At 39.3% G+C, this 16907-nt stretch overlaps 1 protein-coding gene across 1 annotated transcript; it reads right to left on the bottom strand.

Annotated features, from left to right (window-relative positions):
- Window positions 1-2002: 2002 nt before the first annotated feature.
- Window positions 2003-7496, bottom strand: LOC106750433 (E3 ubiquitin-protein ligase RING1). The gene is made up of 4 exons (XM_014630778.1): window positions 7192-7496; window positions 5459-5897; window positions 4637-4939; window positions 2003-3726 (listed from the first exon to the last, which is right to left on the bottom strand). Exons 1-4 carry the CDS (start codon window positions 7432-7434, stop codon window positions 3509-3511), a joined length of 1203 nt encoding a protein of 400 aa, XP_014486264.1. The 5' UTR covers window positions 7435-7496; the 3' UTR covers window positions 2003-3508.
- Between the last annotated feature and the right edge of the window lie 9411 nt (window positions 7497-16907).

Genomic DNA, 16907 nt, shown 5'->3' on the forward strand with positions numbered 1-16907 from the left:
CGAAGAAGACGAAAACAAGGGAAATTTAAGAAATTTGCGACGACAAGTGAGAGTGCAGTGAAATATTTCGATATTACGGCGACCAGTGATTTTTTTAATTTTTTCCGTTTAATCTCTCTCTCTCTCTCTCTCTCTCTCTCTACCAGAGTAGAGTGAGTTAATTTCTATTTTTAATCAAGTTAAAACTTAAAGGTCTGTAGAATTAATTTCGAATAATTTGAAAGTTACGCGAATAGACTAACCTGATTAAAAGTTGAGTTGAAATAAATTAACTTATTCAAGTTAAAAGTTAATTATGCAGAATCGTGTGTATGTATATACAAGGTGTCCCAAGCTAATCTCGGTTCCCGCGGTGTGCGAGTAGAACGGATGAAACTGAGCGGAAAAATATCCTAATAATAATATTACAAATAACATGCAAAATTTCGAATTATCAATGATTGAAAATGATCATGTATAGCTGCTTCTTTAATTAATAACTCAACAAGTTTGCGTGTTATTTGCAAAATGGTGAGACACTTTTTTGTCCCGACTAGTCAAATATACAAATATATGGCAACTATTGTACATAAGGACAAATTCGAGATTCAAGGGTCAAAGTTCAATATACCGATGCCTGTCGTTAGATACAACAATTGTCATATATTCGTGGATTAGGCCACTCTGAACAGAAAAGTTCCTCACCGTTTTGCAAGTAACATGCTAATTTATGAGTTATTAATTAAAGAAGTCTATAAATTCCCCATTTTCAATCATCGACAATTCGGAATATTCCGTGTTACTTACAAAATGGCATAGAACTTTTCCGCTCAATTTCACCTGTTCCATTCGCACACCACGGGAACCGAGATCAGTTTGGGACATCCAGTACAATCATTTTCCCATATCTGCGTCTCAAGTTCGGAATTCAGATTGTTCATTTCCCCATTTCAATTCAAAAAGTTAACGCTCGTATACTAAAAGGATCAAACGCGTAAATCAGCGAAATGCGGAAAGTTTGACGTATTTATTTGTCGTCGGGCGAGACAAATCGTCGGCGCGGCAGGTTATCAAAAGGGCGGACGTAAGCATTGTTGTTTTCGTCCTGGGTGGGAATTCAAGGGGACGCACCGTCGTAGCCGCTTATCGATTAATCCGTCCGTCGGAACGTAAGGACGAGTAAGTCCCATGTATCTTTAACGAATGCGAAAATCAGATTCCCCGCCCGCCGTGAATGCCGGGTATCCGCGTTGTTGCGCGAGAGGGTGCGTCTGTTTTATTAAAAGCGAGCTCTCGGTCACCGACGAATCGGGAGGCTCGCAATCGCCCGGCGAGTTAACTCTTAATTGCACCCGTGCTATATAAGGCATAGATAGCGATTCCTCGGCGATGCTGCTGGCGAGTCGCCGAGCGCGAAAATCTACCTTGTCCTTCAGCTTCCCCCCTCCTCCCTCTTCGGCCCTCGATCGTCGTCGTTAATCCACTCGATTATTAACTCGCCGAATGAATTAGCATGCAAATGCACACGCGCGGCATTCGCTGCAATGCCCGAACGCTACGGTTCTCATGATCTCGAGATCGAGAAAGTCGAAGTCTCGTGAAATAATGCCGATGCATGCGTATTTCTTCGCAAACGACTTGCAATATGCATTTCCTCGGTTTTCAACGAAACCATCCCCGTCGAACATTTCGAAGCATCTGAAAGCACCTCGGGAGATCTCAATCTCCTCGATCGTCAAGATATTACATAATCTCTAATATACGCGTGTGCGTGCAGCATATGCACGCATAAGATTGGATGAGTTAATTTTTATCTTTATAGTAAAAATTAATAGTCTGTAAAATTGACCAAACAACAAATTACTGTCAGAATGATTTGTGACCATAGAATATTCACCCATAGAAAGGACACTTTATGATCACATACACAGATGTCGCTGTCGCCCTCTATTAGCCAAATTACTTATCAAACCACCCTCGTGTATGTTACTATTCTCAAGTAGACAAAACATCGAACACTCGGTATATATAATACATGTATTTATTCACTCTTCTTCACCGCAAACTATATAGAATGGTCCGCAATTGATTAAGAATTATTGAAATAAGTTAATGACTATATCGAGACCATTGAACGGCGTGGAATAACATGTACGGATAGGCGCGAGTATATAACATATACCAGTATTACGAATGTACATAATCTCCGTAGATATTACTCAATATACGATGTCAAATGGTAATAACAATTCGATTATAGGCTTCCGTTCGTTCATATACACATCCGTCGAGCGGCTGGTTTCATTAATTTAAGCGCCGCCTCGAACGGCCGCTCTCGGCCTTTTAAGCATTCGGAGTTTAAGCGACGATCGTGCGCTCCGAAAATTATTCGTCGCCGATTAAAATTTGTCGACGAGTGTTAACGACTGCGAACTCGGCCGAAATTCTCGCGAGACACACAGACGAGCGAATTCGAGTCGCCTCGACGCATAATCGGCGAATCGAGTAACTGGAGCTGGGCGATACAGTATCGATACAAATGAGAAATAAGGATTTCTCCCAGAAAAATCGGGTTCCCCCCCCCCTCCCCCCGCAATTGGCGAAAACTTTATCATTCTGGGGAAAAAGCCTATTTCCCTATGTATCGATGCGTTGACGCTCTCATATCGATACCGTATCGTCCAACTCTACAATTAACATGTCAGTCGGCGCGATCGTATGTAACACATCATGAAGCGTATTTTATCGGAAGGAAACGAAAGAATCGGTGTTATTCGCGAGAGCTTCTTGTCAGCTTACAGCTTTCGATCACGCGTTATCGACTATATCAGTGATATGAAGTGCTTTTTAATGGCCCCTTGCACGGTCAGTAAGGCAACGTCTGGATTATCGCAGGATTATCACCCGTAGTTGGGTGGGATCTCTGAAAAATTTCGAGCCACGATCACGTTTCACGGCGAAGATGGCTTCCTGTTACGAGAGTTATGTAACGTAATACACTAACGCGATCAAAATCAATGTAACCGTAAAATGAATAATAACAATATCGTTGTGTGCTAAAAATCTTGCGAGTACATCGATAAGAAATTAACTTAGACGTATAGAAGGTATCACATTTCTGAGATATTGCACCCTACATCGTGGATGGTAGTAACAGGACACACCCTTAACGAACGCCGCTTAAACTGACCCCGAAAATGTTCAGTTTCACCACCAACCTCGACTGACAATCCGATCGAGATCTCGTTGTCCGCTGAAAAAAATGGTCGCTAGCAACGAGTTCTAAGGACCGTAAGAATCGCACCGTTTTCTACGATGAACAATGAACGACAGAACATCTCCCCCCGCGTCTGTCGAAGCAGATCGGTGAAGGGTTCGCGAAAGTACAACACGATACATCGCTGACATACGCGGCCTCAACGTATCGGCACGCGTTTTACTGCACTTCGCGTAAGCAGGTGGCAAGATTCGATCGCGTTTCCGGGGAGCGCGATTAATTCCCGTCCGACTGATACTTCCGAGGCCTTCCCTAGGTCTTCTTCCACGAGTAGAACATTTCCAAGGGTCGATTGACGCGCCAGAATCTGTCGTTCACCTGCCGCAACGTCTGTGAGCCGCTCAACACCACGAGCTGGCCGGGCGAGGGCGCGATGTAGATGCAGAAATTCAACAGCCTGTCGGATTCGGACAATTCCGTGTCCAGGTCCAACGTCAGCCGCATCGCCAGGTATTTACTCAAGTGGTCCACTGGAAGAAGTAAACGGACTTTCTCAAGCTTCGTCTCGAACGAAATCGCGCCTCCCTCGCGTCTTCATCCGTGTCTACACTAGGTATTATCATATCTATAGAAAAGTATCGGCGTGTCGTATCGATTAGAAGACCGACGTATCGGTATCGGTGGGAAAGTTTTCAATATATCGTATCGGGTGGGAAAGTATCAGTATGTCGTATTGATAAGACAGTATCGGTGTATTATAACGATAGGAGGGTATCGATGTGTCGTTTCGATACATATAGTAGAACAAAATATCGATATGTAATAATAAAAGAATAAAAAAAATTTGGCCACCACACGAAATTCCAATTTTCAGCACTAGCAATGAACGTGTTGAAACAGTTGGAACACTACGTGAACACAGCGAATTCAGCTTCGATTTTCAGAGCCACTTTCATCGGGTCCGGGTTCGTCGTCTAACCGTTGCAGTAATTCGCACCGTTCACCAACTTGCTGGTCACCGAAATTTCTAGCTTATCCATTTAGAAATTTGGGAATTTCGGTGACTGGCAAGTTGGTGAACCTGCGAATTACTGCAACAGTTAGATCAGCCTGGACTTAGTAAAAGTGGCCCATAGTCAATAAAGCCAATATAGCCAATGGCATCGATATAGTTCCTCTCTCTCACTCTCTCACTCAGTCACTCATTGAATATATTCAGGCTTCAGGCGTTTCTGTAAAGCCTTGTGTACCGATCGATCGATACATAGTCGATATTCTGGAGTTTAGTATCAATTCATGAAAATATCGGTGGACGAAGTATCGATACATTAGCCACGAGGTGTCGATGTTTACCATATCGGCCACCAAGTATCGATATTAGCCATATCGATATTGTATCGCACGTATCCGCAGTCTATACGATTCATGAAGATATCTCACCTGTGGCGTTTGCCGTGGTCTTTATGTAGCGAATACTGTTCTCCTTCAACGCTTTTATGAGAGAATTGTCACCGGCCATCTCTGTGGGATGCGGCTTGAACACAAGCTCGATCTCGTTCAGCATGAGAGGCTCGCTGGGCCCTTCGCCCTCCGTATCGACCATGGAATCACCGCCACCAGTCTCGGCCTCGGCGCTGGAGGAGTCGTTTTCCGAATTCTGGAGGCTCTTCTGCCGTTTCGGCGGCTTCGGGATCTGATTGGCAGGGTTCGGCGATGGCGTGGTCGAATTTCTGGATGTCGTCCCTGTGGTAAAATATGTAATATGAATACAGTTACATCGGTGCACGAAAAACAACAATTATTGCTAGTTTGCCGTTATCTATAGATAAAATTATAAACGTTGATGAATTACTTAACCGCCGTGCAATTTTATATGATCCGCGTAATTATTATTATAAATTTTTATAAAATTGCTCATGAAAACAATATCACCTAAAAAATTATCTACATAAGTAATGCTGCCTATCTTTTATCTAGATAAATCAAACGCAAAATCATCTTCATCTCATCTAAGATGAATTTTTCGCATTTTCATCTCATCTTCTAGACGAACGTAAAACCTTCTAAGGCAAACATTGATTATCGCGAACTTCAAAGCGAACGATTACGATTTTTCATCTAGATAAATAAACGCGAAATCATCGTCATCTCATCTAAGATGAATTTTTTGCATTTTCATCTCATCTTCTAGACGAACGTAAAACCTTCTAAGGCAAACATTGATTATCGCGAACTTCAAAGCGCACGATTACGATATCTCACCGGAAACGGCCGGGCTGCTCGCAGGTTGGGAGATGCTGTTGGCATTTTGCGAACTGCTGGAGATAGCTCCGCTGTTCAACGGGCCGGTGCTCTGCGAAGAATCGCTCTGATTCGCCGCGTTCGCAGACGCGTTCGGCGTGGTGGGACAGCTGGTGTTGGACGTGTTGTTGTAAGAAGTCGCGTTACTCGCGTTCTCCGACTCGTTCGCATTTTTCCTGGAACGTTGCGGACGATTCTGGCTCTGCAGTTTGATGCCTTCCGTGATGGAGTTTACGAGCGCGGCCTGCGAGTGCGACTTGTTCAGTTTGGCGAGGACTCGCTCCTGATGCGCCTCGTACTCGTCCCGGCTCGGATAGATCTTGGAAATTAACAAGTCGAAATTCGGATCCGGCCTGAGGGAACGTTTGGAGACCAGTTTCTTCCTGCACGTAGGACACTCCTGCGAACAGTATCGTAGATATCTTATTAAATGTTTGTTTGGCCTTCCTAACTGCGCTTTTTGTTCAATGTCTTCCGTGTTTCGTGAATATTTCAATTCCTTTCGTGAGGGTGAAAAGCAACTTAATATGATATCAATGCGATATTCTCTTCTTGATAAAGCAAACTGATATGGTATTGATGAAATATTAGAAACATTTTGCGAAAGATTTGTCTTCCATTCCTGAACTGGTTGCGTTATTCTGTATTCTCTGGTATTCATTACTAGTACTGCAAATCTATATAAATAAATAAATAAATAAATAAATAAAGAAATATATATATATATATAAATCTCATGATACAACTCAGTCTATCATGAATCTAGAATAATTTTGTTACACAATTTTCTTTTTATCCCATATTATGTTATCTTTATATAGTATTAATAAAAAGCGATATTTGAAAAAAAACATTCAGTACAATGCTTGTTTTTGAATAACAATCGCGTGTTTTAGATTTGTTTCCTGTCGGTGAATTGGCTGATTGGTTCTGATATTTACTGCCTAAAAATACTGAAAATCTATAGTTCACATTACCCAACAAACGTCACCTAACATAACATCAATGTTACAATTTCCCCCTTAATAATATAACTGTTACATAACGCACACATTATATTGCACTTACATTGTCGACTGGGAAACTATAATATTGGCGTTACGTTAACGTTAGTCGATGTTTGCTGAACACATAACGTGAACTATGGATTTCCAATATTGGCAGTGAACATCACAACACAGCTTTGTTTAACAAACTAATACAGCCAATTCGGGTACATAAAAACAGCTAAGAAATGTAGCTGCAACCGGGAAGCCGAAACAAGCATCGCAATTGCACAGCGCTGAAGCTTCGAGTATTCCTTTTTACCGATACTACGTAAAGATGACATAATAAAGAATGAGAAGAGAAATATGTATCAAGACAATAGCAAGCTCGTGACGAAGCTGAATCACAAACATCACAAGATTGGCGTATGATTGATAGGCCATGTGTGTGAAACGCACAAGTCCCAGTCTGCAATAAATGCTTTAAGCTCGAAGCCTTGAGAAATTGACCAATCACAGTCGAATTGTGAGAGAAAGATCAATTATGACTGGTCAATTTCTTAAATCTTACGCCTTAAATTCTCACTGCAGACCCCGTTTAAATGAAACTGCATCTTCGTTGAGAGGAACGACACGGTGGCGGTTTCGCGCACGACGTCGAAGCAAGTTTCCCCGACGATGGGAAGGTGAGTCGTCTCGAGCACCTACTTTGTTACCGCTCCGTAAAGCCGTGATAATGCAGTCCGAGCAGAAACGGTGCAGGCACTCCTTCGTCGTCATAGTCTTCTTCAGCATGTCCAGACAAATGGGACACATCAGTTCGCTGTGCAGACTGCGCGGACTGACAGCGATCTCCGTGTTGTCGGTGATGACGTCCTGAGGGGTCCGGTGTAGCTCGTAAAGCGATAATTCCCACGTTTTGTTGAGGCCGACCTGTTCCGCGGATGCCATTTTGATTCACGTATGAAGCAGGACTGCGTGACACCTTCGGCGAGGCACCAACAAAACACACGTACGACCGCGGAACTCGACGATGCGAGATGTACAATCTTGCGGCGTTTGTTCCACGGACGACTGTAACGCCATCTGAACATAAAGGTTATTCTTATATCAGTTGCAAGCAGGCGCGACTCTCGCTGCGACAGCCAACCAGAAGCGCGAGTGGTGCTATCAACGTTTCTGATTGGCTGTCGCAACGAGAGCTGCAATCGACTAGCAACTGAGGGCTCCACAATGAGAATTAAAGCTCTAAGAATTAAGTCTAGATCTGATTGAATTGAAATTCGGCCAATCAGAGCAAGATTCACTAAACTTGAGTTTAGTGAACTTTGCTCTGATTGGTTAAATTGCAATCCAATCTTAATCCTAATCCGTAGTCTAATACGGGCATTAAGAAATTGACCAATCATAATCGAATGTGAGGAAAATAACTGACCAATCACAGTCGAATATTCTGCTCACATTCGAGTGTAATCACTCTTCTTAAGATCTACTCTATAAATGCGTAACATAATTTAATATTAAGTAATAATTCTAATATTATTAGATGGTTATATGTCCACTCCTGATAATATTTAATAAATAATATTATTTAATATTATTATAATATTATATATTCTTTTAATATTCCACTCTGTGTATATATAATATTTATAAGTGTAGTTTTTTATTTCAAATGTATCGTAATAACAATTATTTTATTACATAAGTAAAATCGGAAGAATTTTATGTAAATATATATTTACACTAAAAAAATTATATATATATACGTTTTTCTATATTATTTTTATTTTTTTATTTTTTTAATATTCTTAGAACATTTTTATAATATGCCAAAAATATTATGTGAAGTGGACATTTAACATCAATAGGACATTCCTATAATATTAAAATATTATATAACTCAGTTTTCAGAATAACATTTTAACAAAACCGAAATTTGTTAATTCCTTGAAATCTAATCTTCAATTCCTAGTCTGATACGGGCTTACCACATAGGCCCATATTATTTCATTCATTTTATCGAAAAGTAAGTTCAAAATACGGAACATAACATCATTTCAGAAAACTTTTATATGAGATTATGTCTTTTATTATCTAAGATGAAGATGAAGATGAATATATTTTACATTTATTAAAATAGATAAGGATCGAGATAATATATCTAGATAATTATGATTTATTTATTCATCTGGATGATTATTTCGATAATTTTATCTAGATACCGGCAAACACTGGGTAAGATCGATCGCGCGATACTGTTAAGAATGGCGGTCGTCCGGCGGTGGTTGTCAGTCAGTAACATGGTTCGCACGTAGGCAAATTGTATAACTGCACGTATAAATAATATAACGGTATTTAATTCCACGTAAGATGGGCGTAGGCTTGGCCATTACTATGCACTATATGCGTGTCTTCTCTTCGAGAGAGCGACTCGAGAGCGGTGGATCCCATTCGCCGGCAAATCTAACGCGGTGAACTGGTCTGATCGAACTTTCCCCGGTAAGCAAGAAATCGTTAATTAGTTATTACAAGTAATATTTTATAACATATAACACTTCCAATTATGTAATTCTTAATGTTGCATACAATGTTGCCGTTGGCAATATTTGACCGAAATATTAAAAATAACGTTTCCATATCATAATTTTAATATTTAAAAATATAATATTATATTATCGAATAACAGTTTAAAAACATATGTAAAATATTATGCCAGAATGTTTATGAGGTCCACATAAAATCAATATTTCAAAAGATCAATAATATATATTTCTTTTAATATAAAACGTATTTTTACATAAAATTCTTTCGACTTATACGATAAAACAATTGGTATTGCAATATATTTGGAATAAGAAACTACAATTCTATGTACTATATACACACACAGAGTGGAATATTAAAAAAATATATAATATTATAATAACATTAAATGATATTATATTTCAAATATTATTAGGAGTGGACATATAACTATCTATCAATATTCCAGAAGTATTACTTAATATTAAATAATATTGCCAGAATATTATTAGAATGTTGCGTCTAATATTCTAAGAATATGCCTGGAATATTACTTAATATTAAATTATATTACGCGCTCACAGAAATAAAACATACCTCACCGGTGACTCAGCTCGAAGATTATCGAAGCTTCGGCTTCCAATTACGATACTCAGCGAAGCGGAAAAAAGTACCTCTTATGCATCGATCGGTCACGCACTTTCCTTCACGAATAGCAATTAACTTCGATATATCTTACAAGTAATTTGTAAAAGAGGGAGAGATACGGACCCTCCACGACGACTTCGGAATTGATTTGAACTTCTCGTGGACGGGAACTCCTTCGAACTAAATCTATCGTGTATCGTTTTTTCTCGTTCATCATTTTTTATTTTCGTTTATCGCGATTATACACGTGTTAATAATAAAAATCACGTGGAAAGGAAGGTCTCGTAATCGGTTGGTCATTGGAACCTCTCGTGAAGAGGTACGTGGAAACGGTTCTGTTTACCACTGTAGGTCACAGTCCGCGCCCGATACAGGGCGCGACACCTTGTCCTACTTAAACGACGATGCCGCTCCGGCAACTTTTTCAAGTCGCGTCTAATTAGTCGCCCACGGCGGAGTATGTGACATGTCTCGGTCATTCTCCTCGCGGATATATATATGGCTTTGCATAATCAATTCTTTTAACTTTAATAAGTTAATTTAATTTTAACTTAACTTGCAATTAAGTTAGTTTTTACTTAGGTAACTTTTAACTTAATAAAGTTAATATTCTTTAGGCAGTTCACCTTCAACTTAACTTACTTATTTAAAAATAAAAATCAATTTACCCAACTCTGGTCATAAGTGAGGTTCGTATATATTCGACGCGCAATAACCCGAGTAGAAATTGAATCTAGTAATTGTTTTGTCATGACATAGAAAAGTTAGATTTTACATCGCTACTAGCTAGTAGTACTAGCTAGCCGTTAGCTCGGAATGCAACGCTCACTTCTTCTAATGGCTGACTAGAAAAATTAGCTAATAGTTAGACGAGAAATAGCACACAGTCATGGGATGAAAAATATTAGGTAGCCACTAGCCAAAAATATAACGCTCATTTCTCTTAGTGGGTGTAACAGAAAAATTAGCTAATAGTTGGATATAATAAAATGAAAACATTTATTTTCCTTTCCGTTGATTTTTCTCTCACCTTTTCTCTGTATCAGAAATACCTAATCCCTAGACAGCTTTCTTATCTTAGAACTTCTTTATTACGGATTTCTTCTAGTGGCTGGACAGCTTTTTTAATCAGAGTTTTGATTTATTTTCTTTCCTTCTCGAAGAGGTGATCCAATGTAATTTTAATTCTTGAAATTCTTCTTGATTACACGTTATATTCAATTTTATGGAAAAATTTCGTTTCTCCCTATTGGACTTAAACTTGAGACTTCTGGCTCTTGAGTCACCCACCTTACGTATTAGACCACTATCATAGTCGCTAATGAACGTTTTATATTTTATTATTTGCAAAATGGAATAAAACTTTTCTGCTCAGTTTCACCCGTTCTACTTGCACATCACGAGGACCGAGATCGCTTGGGACACCCTGTATATTTATTGGCGCCACGGTCCTCACTAAGGATAATACGATAACGGTTGATAAGGAAGCGCGAATTAGAAGCGACTGGCTTCGTACAGCGTTAATAATTTGCGCCGCGGGGTATTAACTTTCGCTATTTAATTTACAATACAGTATAACGTGACGTCACGTGACTGTCCGGTTCAAGCGAGATCGAGGGATACCCGCGGACGTACGTTCGCTCGTGTTGCCTTAAATGTCGCCCACTTCCCCGGGATAGATAAACGTGTTCGGTACGAGCCTGTGTAACGTCTCGGACGTCACGTTCTAAAAGCACCTAATTCGGAAAAGATTACGGCCATCGTGGCTTTACGTTTTGTGCGTAATGCGTGCTTTCACGCGCGTTGCTAACTGTACAACGCGCGGCTCCCGGGACAAAAACTCTCGTTCCACGGCAAGTCGGTCGCTCATCATTGTGTACAAATCGAGATCGTTAGAAACTTGTCATGATTAATCTCGAGTTGTCATTGTTTCTATCGTAATGTTAAAACTCGTTTGCTTAGTCATTTATATCACACGCGTACACATTCAGCGAAAAATGTCGCAAAAATTTGTTTTTAATCATTAATATTCCAAAAATATTACTTAATATTAAATAATATTACGCACTTACAGGGATTCTAACCAGCGATATTTGATCGCAACTCGGGCCGGTCGTATTCGAGCACGTACGGTAACGTGTAGGGGCGCCCATTAGCGGAAGACAAGACAGATTATCGTCGTGACATGTTTTCCGGTAGACAGTTTTCCCAAGCGAAAGAAGCTTGCGTAACGAGCAACGCCTCGCTACGCCGCCGAGAAAACTATCGCGATGCAAAACAACGCTCGCGCGTATATTACAGGCATTATATATGTATATGTTTCATTTGGCTTTTCTTTAATCATTCATCTTTTTCTCTCACGGAATTACAGCCCTATTTTACGTAAGATTGTTGTGTGGCCGCGACGTGGCGACAATCGCGCGCGCACGCACACGCATAAATTAATCCTTTGTTACATACAACGCGTAATTTCAAGACATAAAATGTCGCGTCTGCAATTTCTGCGCGTCGTGAGAAGCTAGCCGGACGATGACAGACATACGGATACTCTATAAGCGTGTAATATTCCTAGAATATTATATGAATATTATTCAATTTAAATAAGTTCAATCAAAATTATATTCCTATAATATTATAACAATGTCATGTAATATTTTTTTTAATATTACAGGAATGTTCTATTGTGATATTATATGTTCGCTTTACATAATATTTTTGGCATACTATAAAAATGCTCTTAGAATATTAAAAACAAATAATATTATAGAAAAATATCTACATCTTCAGGACATATGTTTGTTAATCTAATGCCAGCAACAAAAAATTTGTTCAGGCAGCGAAACATTTGTTTGGACAGCCGAAAGAACCGTTAAGAGTATTAATTGCTGTTTGCTGGATATATATAAACAATTGATACTCGAAACAAATCTTTCTGCTGCCCAAACGAATTTTATGTTAAACAAAATCTTTCCCGTCGTCACCATATTGACAAACATTTGCTGTCCTAGCAAAATTTGTTTCCTCCGTGCGGAGAACGTTTTATTCGAACGAGTAAAAGGACTCTCGTTCCTTCCTCACTGCGAGAAGATGACGTTTCGGCGGACGTCGATAATTAGCGTTTCTTTCGTTTCGGCTTCCCTGTTCCCGACGTTGCACAGGCATCCGGAAGCGGTGGCGGCGGTTCTTGCTGCTTGATACATGGTTACACGGCTTATCCGCTCGGCCCAGGTCAAGCGTGAATCTAACCCACTGGTATTACCACTGCACTCGGATCTATCCCGAGCGAGATCACTCTGGATTTTACTTTTCATACCGGAGACGGGAAACGTCGTTTCTCTCGTTTCTCCTCCCGCCTGCCTACCTGCCTGCCTACCTGCCCGCCTGCTGTCTTCCTTCCCCTCTCTCTCTCTCACTCCCTCTCTCTTTCTCTTTTTCTCTTTTCTCTCTCTCTCCTCTCGCAGAATGAGCAGGTGCGATAGATACGACTTAATCCGCGCTTCCGTACGAATGATCACGTATTAGCGATATCGAGAGATCGTGAGAGATGCTACTTTCGTAATCGCGTAATCGAAGTGATTGTATCGTATACGGTGTGAGAAAAAAAATTGAGTAAAAAACTCCGAGTTTCATCACTGAAAGAAGGATTTAGTAATATATAACGGAATTTAGTAACTGTTACTCAATAATTCAGCGAAATATTGCGGGCCAAACGTTCGGCAACAATTACGAAAGAATTTTATTGGATGAAGTAAATATATAGTTTTCAGAATCGAAATGTAGCCGCTCGAATTATACATTTAGATCGTTAAACGAAATTTTGATAATTAACACCAAATCTTGATAGCAGAAAATTAGATATATTTGGTAACTGTTACTAAACATATAGTCCGTAAGGAAAATTGTTTTAGATTATTCATAATTTTACTAAAATAAATTCGATCTTTCTATGTAAATTATCTTAAGATAAATTGACATTCCTACTTCATTTTGGTGTACTTTTTTCACTTCATATGTGAAGAAATCCTTCGTAATTTTGACCTCGTAGTCACCCCCATTCAACCACTGACCGTGAATCCGTGTTGTTTTACTCCAAGTGACTAAATAGAAACTGAGAAGTCCTGCAGCTCTCGTTACGTCTTTATATCTCGTGTTTATAATATATCCTTGTCTGAAGAAAGAGAAAGAGAGTAAAGAGTGGGTAAGTGGGAGAAAGAGGAGGAGGGAGAGAAAGAGAGAAGGAGAGAGAGAAGAATCATAAATATTTATTAATAGTTACCAGTTATTAATAGTTAGTAAATAGTTACTAATAGTTAGTAAAATATTTAATAATTAATAGTTACCAGTTACTAATAGTTATCAAATATTTTATTAAAATGGGAGTGAATGAATTTGTAATACTTACCAAATATCTAATAATAATGATCAAATATTTAATAACAGATGTTAAATATTTGGTAGCGATTACTATTTCATTTAGTTGATTCAACTCTGAATAAAAGTCGTTCAGACATGCAGGCCGGCTAAATACTCGGTAATTAATATCAAATTTCATAAGAGTTACTAAATATTCTGTCGCAATCTCTAAAGTGCATTTGATAATTATTACCGGTCTTTTTTTTCGGTGTATCACGTCGACTAACTTACTAGAGAGTGTCGTAACCCCTTGCGTGAGATTTCGCCGGCCACGCGAGGCGCTAACGTGAGTCACGGACGGCCCGGTGACATTAATTTAATTTAATCAGCATTAAAATCCTATTACAAGTACGGTAAAATATACGCTTCTTCACCACGAAAGCGTTTGCGCCACGAAAGCATCCACGTGGGAATGATTATGGGAGCCAAGCCTTATCTCTCATTACCATATTCTTCGCGGCGCTTCCTTGTTCCCGGCGTTGCGCACAGGCTGCACCCGGAAGACCGACGTCGCCTCCTCTTACAGGGTGATACACGAGTACAGTACGCGCGAGCAGACTTGCTTATCTCTCTCGGGTCAGTCGCGGACCTAATCTGCCGAGCAGGCGGATTATTCAATGCTCATTTCCACTTCTCCCTTCCCCTTTTCTCCTTTTCAAAGGAACGACACGAACGAGCGAGAAAAACGGCGAGTCGGACGATTCGTCGCTCAATTTGTTGACTTTCAGCGGAAGTCAGTTTCGTCCTGTTGCACTACCAAGTTGTTCGCGTAAATCCTGGTCTACAACAGATATTTTAAGAAATTCACCAATCACAGTCGAATTATAGATGAGTGATCAATTGTGATCGGTCAATTTCTTAAGGCTTAGAGCTTAAATTCCCATTGTAGATCCCGCTTTAGTCCCGGTCTGCGATAGAGGCTTTAAACTCTAAGCCGCAAGAAATTGGCCGATCACAGTCAAATTATACAAGAAAAATCAATCATGGTTGGTCAATTTCTCAATCGCAAATTGGCCAATCACAGTCAAATTATATAAAAAAAGTTAATTATGGTCGGCCAATTTCTCAAACCTCTGAATCTGAATAAAAACGACTTTTTCATACATAAAAAACGTCTCTTAAAGGATAGAAGTAATTATTTGCAAGTGATGATTCAACATTTATCTTGCCTTTCTTCAGATAATGGAATACCTACGCGGAAAAAAACAGTCTGCAGACCATAGTCGGTCGACCCAGAAATCAGATATTGTCAATCAGATATTGTCAATCAGACTTAATATTAAGATATAAAATAAATAATGATATTAATGGCTGCTGCAACCATTGTTGAGATTGGAGAAATCAGACGAGAGATTTGTCATCTCGCTGATGAGACATAGAGAGACGAGATTCGAGACACCTCTCGTGGATAATCCCGTTGATCGGTCGCTGCGGTTATCTTCCATTACTCGCGCTATGAGTGAGTTCTCCTCACGATGCTTCCGGGAAAGTTCGGTACATTCGGCTGCCGCTAATTAATCTTCGCCGCGCATCTCGAAATCGAGCGATGCGTCCTCGTCGTCGTTTCGGGAGCGCGCAACCGCGCGAGTCGCGCACGAACAAACGCGCGAGCGACGATATTTTCCCGTTTTCCGTTGATTCATCACGACGTCAATCTCGCGCGACGTTCCTCATCCGGGCCGCTGCGCGATTACAGGCTATGAAATTCGCGTTTCTTCTGGTCCGTCTCCGGCAGCGGTACTTGATTACCTTTCGTTAAAGAAACCTCGCTCCCGGAGTCCACGGAGGTGAATCGACCTACACTGAGAAAAAAGACTGGTAATACTTACTAAAAGCATTTAGTTGGAGATTTCGACGAAAGTATTTAGTAACTATTATGAAATTTGATATTAATTACCGGATATTTAGTCGGCCTGCATGTCTGAACGACTTTTACTCAGAGTTGAATCAACTAAATAAAGTAGTAATCGCTACCAAATATTTAACATCTGTTATGAATTATTTGATAATTATTATTAGATATTTGGTAAGTATTACAAATTCATTCACTCCCATTTTTATAAAATATTTGATAACTATTAGTAACTGGTAACTATTAATTATTAAATATTTTACTATCTATTAGTAACTATTTACTAACTATTAATAACTGGTAACTATTAATAAATATTTATGATTCTTCTCTTTCTCCCTCCCTCTTTCTCTCCCTCCTCCTTTTTTTTCCACTTACCCACTCTTTACTCTCTTTCTCTTTCTTCAGACAAGGATACATTATAAACACGAGATATAAAGACGTAACGAGAGCTGCAGGACTTCTCAGTTTCTATTTAGTCACTTGGAGTAAAACAACACGGATTCACGGTCAGTGGTTGAATGGGGGTGACTACTACGAGGTCAAAATTATGAAGGATTTCTTCACATATGAAGTGAAAAAAGTACACCAAAATGAAGTAGGAATGTCAATTTATCTTAAGATAATTTACATAGAAAGATCGAATTTATTTTAGTAAAATTACGAATTATCTAAAACAATTTTCCTTACGGACTATATGTTTAGTAACAGTTACCAAATATATCTAATTTTCTGCTATCAAGATTTGGTGTTAATTATCAAAATTTCGTTTAATGATCTAAATGTATAATTCGAGCGGCTACATTTCGATTCTGAAAAACTATATATTTACTTCATCCAATCAAATTAATATTCAACTCTATGTGTATACATATAATTGTAGTTTTTTTTCAAATTTAGTTTTTTCTTTAAAATGTATTGCAGATCAATTGTTTTATTTCAAATGTATTGTAGACCAATTGTTTTATTATATAAATAAAGTCGA

The sequence above is a fragment of the Dinoponera quadriceps genome, unplaced genomic scaffold, assembly GCF_001313825.1.
Source record: "Dinoponera quadriceps isolate SergipeBrazil2010 unplaced genomic scaffold, ASM131382v1 scaffold227, whole genome shotgun sequence".
Lineage (NCBI taxonomy): Eukaryota > Metazoa > Arthropoda > Insecta > Hymenoptera > Formicidae > Dinoponera > Dinoponera quadriceps.